Source organism: Triticum urartu, chromosome 6A, assembly GCF_056163025.1.
Source record: "Triticum urartu cultivar PI428250 chromosome 6A, HENAU_Tu73, whole genome shotgun sequence".
NCBI lineage: Eukaryota > Viridiplantae > Streptophyta > Magnoliopsida > Poales > Poaceae > Triticum > Triticum urartu.
Window position 1 is genome coordinate 577,515,904 of NC_141878.1, and position 9,359 is coordinate 577,525,262.

The 9,359-nt window shown below is 45.0% G+C and overlaps 1 protein-coding gene and 1 long non-coding RNA gene across 2 annotated transcripts; one reads left to right on the forward strand and one right to left on the reverse strand.

Annotated features, from left to right (window-relative positions):
* The first annotated feature begins 1,700 nt into the window (after positions 1-1,700).
* Positions 1,701-2,267, forward strand: LOC147966570 (F-box protein At3g07870-like). Its single transcript, XM_087530877.1, has one exon. It carries the CDS (start codon positions 1,701-1,703, stop codon positions 2,265-2,267), a length of 567 nt encoding a protein of 188 aa, XP_087387003.1.
* A 5,484-nt stretch (positions 2,268-7,751) lies between these two features.
* On the reverse strand, positions 7,752-8,384 carry LOC147966571 (uncharacterized). Its single transcript, XR_015607800.1, has 2 exons — positions 8,140-8,384; positions 7,752-8,026 (listed from the first exon to the last, which is right to left on the reverse strand). It is a non-coding gene; the product is annotated as an uncharacterized LOC147966571 (long non-coding RNA).
* Between the last annotated feature and the right edge of the window lie 975 nt (positions 8,385-9,359).

Genomic DNA, 9,359 nt, shown 5'->3' on the forward strand with positions numbered 1-9,359 from the left:
CAACTTGTGGCATGACATGCTTTCAGAGGAATATAAGGAATCACGCCACCACCATAGTGGCCACCTTCTCTACACCTTTTGAAAATATAAACTTTGTAAGACGTGGTTTCATATTTCTCTCAACTGTATTCGTGACAATGTTCTGTTAGAGGTTGTCGTGAACTCAGTAACAAAATGCAGCATCTTTAATATAAGTTGAAGAAAACAAAATTGGTACCATATATGAGCACACGAAAGGCTTCATGTAACATTGTCTGATTGATGCCCTTTGAATGTTATGAACACCTTATTATGTATTTCCAAACAGTTGTACTCCAGTCTCCAGGAAAATTCCCTTTTTCCGGTGGCAAGGAAAAAATATCTGTTTTTTTTCTTTTAGAGAATAGAAAATAAAATCTGTTTTTTTAGGGGAAGTGATCTGCTTTCGGGCTAAGCCCAGCCCGGTTCTGGGCTTAAGCTCATCCCAGATCTCTCTCCGTAGGGTTGGGAACCTGCGCCGTGCCCATTTCCGTTGAAATCACTAATTGAGAAGTACTTGTTGCAAAGATCACTCCAACTCCCTTGGTTGCGACAAGTGACACACATGCATCACGCCACTTGTTGTAATCTTGGAGTTTTCCCTTTTTTGTAGATCTGATTATTCAAAACCTTTTATCTAATCTCGAACCGCTTTCACCGTTGGATTCCTCGCGTCGAGATCTTCAAAACTAGATCTCATGTTGATAGATTTTAATGAACTTTTTTTCACGAAAAAACCGAACCGGGAGCACGGGTTTTCTCCCTTTCCGAAAGAGGCACGCCCGTGCCTCTCACGAAATCACAACCGTGCCTCTTGCGGAAGCAAAACCGTAACTCTCGCGAAAGGAAAAAAGAAGAGAAAACGTGTTTTTTTTATTCCGAGGAGGCACGGCCGTGACTCTCACGAAAGCACAACCATGCCTCTCGCAAGCAAAACCGTGACTCTCACGAAAGAAAAAAACATGTTTTTTTCCGTTTCCGAGAGGCACGGCCGTGACTCTCGCGAAAGCACACCCGTGCCTCTCGCGGAAGCAAAACCGTGACTCTCGCGAAAGGAAAAAACAGAAAACACGCTTTTTTTCGTTTTCGAGAGGCACGGCCGTGACTCTCGCGAAAAGAAAAACCGTGCCTCTCGCGGAAGCAAAACCATGACTCTCGCGAAAGGAAAAAAACAGAATACACGTTTTTCCGTTTCCGAGAGGCACGGCCGTGATTCTCGCGATAGCACACCCATGCCTCTCGCGAAAGCAAAACCGTGATTCTCGCGAAAAGAAAAAAAACAGAAAACTTGTTTTTTTCCGTTTCCGAGAAGCACGACCGTGACTCTCGCAAAAAAGAAAAAAAAGAAAATGTATTTTTTCGTGCAAATTTTTTTTTCAATTTTTTTATCAAAAAGGTAAAGAAGACCGGTAGAAAACCAAAATATCAAAAAAAACTAGAAAAAACCATTTAAAAAGCCGAAAACGCGTGCGGAAAAATAAAAAAATCCGAAGGGAACGCCCAGAGCGCGACATGTGACGAATGGCTGAGAACGCGATATGTGGCGAATGGCTGAGAGCGCGCCAAGTAGCGCTAATTGTTACGAGGCTTCCAAAGGAGCGCTCGTTAACTAATTGCTCTCCATTTCCATCTCCCTCTGTCGCCACCCGCACTACTCGAGGATGAGCTCCCAGCCGGCGGCCATGGCGGACGTCGTGCCAGCAACAGCAGTGACATCTCTCCTCATCGGACTCCTAGACGAGATCGTCGTCATTTGGGAGATCCTCGTCCGCCTCGACCCCAAATCGCTCCTCCGCTGCCGCGCCTGGTGTCGCGTCACCTCCGCTCGCTGCTTCCTCCTGGCGCACCACGCCCGCCAGCCCGCCTTACCCATTTTGGCCGGCAGCCAATTAGCCCTCGGCGTCCACTTCCTTGACATCCTCGCCTTCGACCACCGGGCCGCTGATTCCATGCAGCTCCATACCGTCGTCCGGCTTGACGGGTACTTTTATCTGGAAGCCTCATGCGACGGCCTCCTCATCCTCTCCAATATCGCCAGGACTGCCTCTGGATCCTACATCTTTATCTGCAACCCAGCCACGTGCGAGCACGCCTCCCTCCCGGAGCCACTGTGGGATTTCGCCGTCTTGGGGATGTACCTGCATCCACCTACTAGCGAGTACCGGCTGCTACTGCAACGGTATGATATGGGCACATTTGAAGACCAAATTGACGGGTACTCCCTCCGTTTCTTTTTACTTCGCATATAAGATTTGGTCAAAGTCAAACTACACAAAGTTTGACTAAATTTATATAAAAAAATATGAACATCTACAATATTAAAACTACATAGTATGAAATACATTTTGTGGTGCATCTGATAATATTGATTTCATATTGTCAATGATTATATTTTTTAATATAAAATTAGTCAAACTTTACAAAGCTTGACTTTGACCAAACCTTATATGCAGACTAAAAAGAAACAGAGGGAGTATGTCCTTCCGTTGGGCTCCTGTCGGATTTCAAGTTCCGGCAGACCCTTGAGGTTCGAACACTGGGGTGCGCGCGGAGATCTCTCCCCTACCAATCTACGTCCAATCTCCTCGCGTGATCTAAGCTGAAAACAACGAACAACACAAGGGACACGAGGTTTATACTGGTTCGGGCCACCGTTGTGGTGTAATACCCTACTCCAGTGTGTGGTGTGGTGAATTGCCTCAGGGGCTGATGATGAACAGTACAAGGGAAGAACAGCCTCGCGAGAGGTGTTCTTGGGCTGGTGCGATGAACTACTTTGGTGACCTCTCTCTCTCTCTCTCTGCTAGGGCTCTATCAGATCTCTAGATGTCTCTATGTGTCGATCCCCCTCTACTCTGTGGTGGCTAGCTCTATTTATAGAGACCCTGGGCCTCTCCCCAAATAATGAGCGGGAAGGGCGCCAACAATTGGCCATTTTTAAGGGGAACATGTAGTACAAGTTATCCTGACCAAAGGTGGTCTTCGGCTGCCAAAAGTACTGGTGATGACGCCGTCTTGGGCTCCACGGTGACCTCCGTCCTGCCGCTCTGCTGGTCTTGGTCTCGTTGCACCGGAATGGCAACCTTTGCCCGATGCCTTGGCATGTGCTTGCCCCCTTTGCACCAAAGGGGAAGCAAGGACACTGCGCAGGCCGGCGCCCGCCTGGCGCCCGCCTGGTCTCGATCGTCATGGCTTGTGTCACGGGCTTCTCGCGAGGTATCCCTGCCTTGATCTCTCCGCCTCCTCGCGAGCCTGCCTGATGAGGCTGCCTGTGAGGAAGCTTTCTGTCGTCCGCCCCACGAGGCTTGGCCCCTCGTGAGGGTTTTGAGTTTGAGCTGATGAAGATGGGCCGCGCTGGGCACCCACTTGAGCCACGCCGCAGGCCGCAGGCAGGCAAGTCTAGGGACCCCCGTTCCCAGAACGCCGATAGCTCCGACCAGCCACGAGGTACATCGGGTGGCCGGGAACAGAGTCAGAGGTCTTCAACCTACCTGTCCAAGTGCATGATAGCCTACATTGGTACCCACTATATCACCACCTGAGTGAAAGCAAGCCCATAATAGTATACGACATCATAGTTGAGTCGTTCTAGCACATGCATGCTCTAATTGTTCCCACCAAGTCATATATCTTTGAGATGGATGACACGCTCGCCATCTATTGCCATGATGATGACAACCACACTGTTGGTATATGGTTGTTGAAGAACTACGAGAGCGAGGTTTGGAGCTTAAAGTACCGGAACAGATTGCCGGTCAAAGAAATCAGTGGGCGGTTTGAAGGTTGTGATGACTCTTGGGATGTTAAACTTTGGAGTGTGAACACTGCTTCTTCTAGGCATGGTGGTATGCTCTTGCTTGTCAGTTTTGGTCAGTGGGCGCTTCACATCGATACTCATGGAAAAATTATGTTGTGAACAAGCAAAGCCTTGTTCAGCAAAATTATGTGGTCAGTGGGCACTTCACATCAACCCATCGTGGTCTCCTAGACCTCCATATTTATGAATGTCGGCTCAAGCAAAGCCTTGTTCAGCATACCTTTTTTCCGGCTCTTGAAGGTTATGTTGTGAACACCTTGGCCTTTCCTCTGAGTCTGATGGCTGTTGAGTGAGGTGGTGCTTCTTAACAGCCTCGGTTCCCACCTTATAGGTTGCAATATCTATGAATTGGATCAACCATGTGTCTGTTGGCCTCTTCTTTTTTGTTCATTGATGTATATAAATTATGATCAGAAGCTCTGACTGTTATATGCCTGTCTCCCTTGGCTGAAGTGAAAGATGTTATGTTGATGCTTTGCTCTGCTTTTGAAACTATTTTGCCCTGCTTTCGAAATATTTGCCACCCAATTTGCCTAATGTGTCTATTTTCTTGGCTGAGGAATTGACTTCACTATTGGTGCCCTTTTTCTTGAATTGAAGAATTGACATTACCATTTCTATCTAGTGGTCTTCTTAATAGTCAATAGTAAGAACATGGTAGTCTGTTTCTACATTTCATTGAAACTGATGATGAACATAGGCAGATTATTTGTTGACTTGCATGCCGCATCTGATATTTTAGAAGACCTTGGAGTACTAGTAGTTAAATTAAATAGTTGACCCTAGTCGACTACTCAATGAAATGTTCTCTCGTAATTCATTGTTTTTCATGCATCCATTGCATCTGGTCAGGTAGAGCTTATGGAGACTTTAAGCTGGTTATCTTTCTCTCAATCAAGGAGATTTAGTATTTTCTAGGAATGACTGGTACCGTAACCTGAAAAATCTATGGATACCATTTTGTGCTTTCATCAGGACACTATTTTTCTATTATGTTATTTGGAATGACCTCTTACTATTTCCCATATCCTACTATACATTTAAGGATTGGTGCTTCTTGTGATGCACAATCTGAACATAAGTTGAAGAAGCAAAACCTGTACGGATAAGCACAAGAAATGTTGGTCATTGTCAGGCCCAGGTTCCATAATTTTTTGTTCATGTCTCGAGCAGGATAGCACAGGCCTGTTGTGTGGCAATACAGCTGTAGATTACTTTAGAATTTAGAAGTAAGGTGTAAAAGTAAGTTCCATCATCCAGATTAATTGATCTGGTGCGTGTAACTGGCGATGGATCAAGAAGCCTCTTCACCTTAAACTGTATTGGGTGATGTTTGGTCCAAGTTTACATCCTCTATTTTTCAACGATCTGTAACCAATCACATTGAACTCAAATGTTCTGTAAGAGTAAGCTGAGGATGCATAGTAGTTGGAACATTGCAGAGTAGTAGTTGCACAGGCACTAGTTCTTACTGTACATCTATGCATTCTTCACCTAGTTATATTTCTCTCGGAGGTCATTGTATGCAGCCTTACCTAGTTACCTGACACTGATGTTATTTCAGTACCTGAATGTCGTTATCAGGACTCTAGTCTACGTTGCACCTTGTTGGTGACTTTTACAAGCCGGCGTGTGAAATCAAATACAAACTAATAGTTCATAGATTGTTATCGACCAGAGTAGAAAAAAATGCAGAAACATGCCTTGTTTTTCTCTTGCTAATATCGAACTCAAACACGCAATGAAAACTTGCCCAGGAGGAAGAAACCTAAGGTTGGTTAAGTCCACAAGGGCAGAAGACACTTTGGGTGGTTCTATACAATGTAGAAGCTGTTCTATACAGGCAGGCTACTGACACTGGTAGTAACCTAGTTGTGTCCAAAACCATCTGAACAAGGTTTAGTAACCAGTGTATTTTTCAGATGAGTCGACCAACATTGCAGCCTGCACATCATTAAACACATGCTACTAGGAGTTGCAGTTTTTTTTCTGACGAAATAGATCCACAACACAAGATAAATATGGAAATCTAACACAACATAAACATGGAACTGCCTCCTGAATTTTGTATGTGCAAGACTTCACATGAAAGAACATTGTGTCTTATGTGACTACACTGAAACCTTCATGGTAATTTGCAAGACATGAGGGACATGTAACATGCTGGTGTTATGGCCTGGAGGAAGACACATTTAAAATTTTCTAATTCTTGTTTGCAAGTTAATGGCTAAAGCCCATTTTAGTTTTTCTGATTCTTGTTTGTACTGTCGCATCAAGTCTTGCATATTTTCTGGGAAAAAAACTGTGTATTGATTGAGTTCATATGAAACTGTAGTGGAATGGATCCTCATGGGCCTGGAGGACCAGGTTTGGGAGGCCCTCGATTTCTGGGTGGTACTCGCTCTGCTTATTGTCGGGCTGGCTTTGGTGGCTTCTTTGTATCCTGGTAAGTTGAATCCTCAGTTAGCAAATGGAAATTGAGAATTCACAATTTTTTTCCACCGGAATCATCAGTTTGTTAAGTTAACATCTCAAAAGGAAAAGAAGAAACAATTCATCCAGATAGTATAAGTGGCGAGGTGTACATTAGTGGTTTAGCTTTCTTCGCTCGAAGTTTTTTTTTTCTCTCTGTTTGAATCAGATATCTCTGATTCTCTGCAACTGAAGAATGTTTCTGTGCAGTTTCTACCTCTGTTGTTTCTGCCTGCTCCAAGGTTCCCTGGGCCAGGCGGCTCACCACCACCTTTCTGATAGCATGCCCAGCATATCCACTAGGGCAAATAATGTACCGGGTTACAATTCTTGGCCTAAATGTTTGCTGAAGAGCTCAATGGGGTGAACACTCTGTTGAACCTGGGTTTCGTCTGTGTGTGTGTTTGTCGGACCTGCTTGCGGTGGCTGTGTGTGTGTGTGTTGTGTGGTTGGAACCTTGATACCTTTGTGCTCGGTGGTTGCTTTATTTATAAAGCAGGGCGAAAGCCTTTTTCGGTAACACTCTGGCTGTTTGGAGTGTCCCTTGCTACATTATATACTCACTAGTGAAAACAATTGTCCTGTATCTCTTGGTGATCATTGTATTCAGTATTAGTTACATGGTACTGATGTTATTTTAGTGACCGATTGCAATTATCAGACCTGGTACTGATGTTATTGCCGCTGCTGTTTCTAGATGGTTTATGTACATTCAGTTCTTTACATCATTTTTAGTTTTTTTACCACAGGTCTTCTACTTTTACTGTATGCTGTTTGGAGGATGCAGCTGTTGATTAGATTATATTAGATCAAACCATACTGTAAACTTAATTTGTTTGACACATTTTTTACTCTATACACAGTTTTTTTGTTCATTGTGTACTATGTACAGACGAGGGTTGCATATAAGTAGAAGTTAGAGAATCCCCTCTCTATCAAGATAACAAATGGGCAGGTCTCCGTTTTCTCTTGGAAACAAAATTCAAAGCACAAGTGGACCGCATGAACACATGGCTAGAAAAAATACAAAATATAAATATTTACGATGTTTACATAATAAATACAAGATTGATTCTTAGCTAAAAGGGATCAGCACAGAAAAAACGCTAACTACCGCAGGGCATGTTGACATATTATTATCTCTAGTTAGAGAGATCGATGGTTGCGGTGTCTGGCCAAAAGTGAGGAACCGGGATGTATATATCGGTTCTTCTTTTTGCGATATGCTTGCAGTCTTTACCTAACTCAAGGACAAGTGATTAGGATCGTTTCGTTCGAGACGTCGTCGTAGTTTCAACCATGTATGGTTTTAATTACAACAGTGCAAGATCGAAAACGTTCATGCACGATTTAGATACATCCATATTATGTTCATGGTAAGATGTAAACGGAATTTCGGAACAAACTTATATATGTTCTCTTGAAACCACTGTGAAGTCCCAACTTTCTCAACAGTACTTTTATTAGTAGTTCGGTGTACTCTGCTTTTACACCCCTGATGACAGGAACAGAGTCACCACAGGACAACTTCACACAAATTTATTCTTATTATTAGTGCTGGCCACTGGGCCGCTGATCTCAAGCTCGACTGCGTTGCCTAGACGGACTAGTGACCGGTAGGCGGGACAGGCAGCGGGCGGTCGTGCGCCGGCAGGCTGTTGACCATGAAGGCCTTGTCTTCTTCCACGGCTGAAGGCCTTCCAGCTCCTTCGTATTCTCCTGCCATATTCACAGACCATGCAAACAAACAACAGTCAGAACCAGGGAAATGACAGGAAAATGAAATGGTTTATCAATGGCAAGCAAACGGAGAAACAACAGAGGTAGATTACCAATGGTGGAAGAGTGGCCATGGGCAGGAGGGTAAGTCGGTGGCTGCATTCCGGGAGCAGATCCTCCTCCCCTGATGCGGCCGCCGCCGACGTAGGTCTGGGCATGGCCGCCGACCACAAGCTGGCCGCAGACGAGCGCCACAAGGACCAGAGCAGGGAATGCCTTGGACGCCATCTCTCTTGGTCTCTCACTTTGGTTTGATTGCGTGATTCTCTGCCTATGTGGTGCTCTGTGCAGACACAACTCGGCCGGGGTGTATATATAGCAAATTGGATATACATCCGTGCATGTGGCATCAAAGAGATTAACGGCTGCTAGTGCCTAGTTAGGCAATGGGGTTTGATTATCAATCAACCGTAGCCCGGAGAGGAGGAATCAGTATCTTGTAGGATATGAATGGAGGAGTCAGTATCTTGTAGCATATGAAAGGAGGAATCAGTATCTTGTAGCTCTGCGGGCAAGGCACACCACCTAGCTAGCCTCTAGTCTGGCATAACCATCTCGGCACAAGTTAGCCAAGTCTGCCAAGAAAATGTTGCACATGTGCGCGTGTGTGGTGGTGTGCTGTCCGCTGTACAGTAATATGAAAGAAGTTTTACAGGATTAATTAGGAGACCGTCCGTCTCTCCACCAATCGTGGGCGTTGGGGATTCTTAACCTTGACCTTGAAAAGTTTCGAGGGCTTTGCGGTTGAGATGGCCATGGTTGAAATGGAAGAAGTGGTTAAAATTTTGGGCCGACAAGGGCAAAACTGTGCAATAGCGCGAACATGGACCTATTTTAAGCTTGCACTGCCATTGTCTTTGGCAATGGAGAGACAACATCATTTTGAAAATCACCGTGGCTGCAAAGCTCAAAACCGATTTATTTATTTATTTATTGCGGGAAAACATCCCATCTATTCATCTTCGAAGATGGCGGTACAACAAACACCAGAAATAATAAAAATTACATCCAGATCCATACATCACCTAGCGACGACTACAAGCACTGAAGCGAGCCGAAGGCGCGCCGTCGTCATCGCCCCTCCATCACCGGAGCCGGGCAAAACTTGTTGTAGTAGAAAGTCGGAAAGTCGTCATGCTAAGGCCCCATAGGACCAGCGCACCAGAACAGCAACCGTCGTAGATGAAGAGTAGCGTAAATCGGAAAGATCCAACCTGAAAACACACGAACGTAGACGAACAGATCCGAGCAAATCCACCAAGGACAAATCTGC

Bases quoted from the DNA above. Each gene is read 5' to 3' on its own strand.
- LOC147966570 (XM_087530877.1), top strand. From the start codon at position 1,701: ATGGCGGACGTCGTGCCAGCAACAGCAGTGACATCTCTCCTCATCGGA.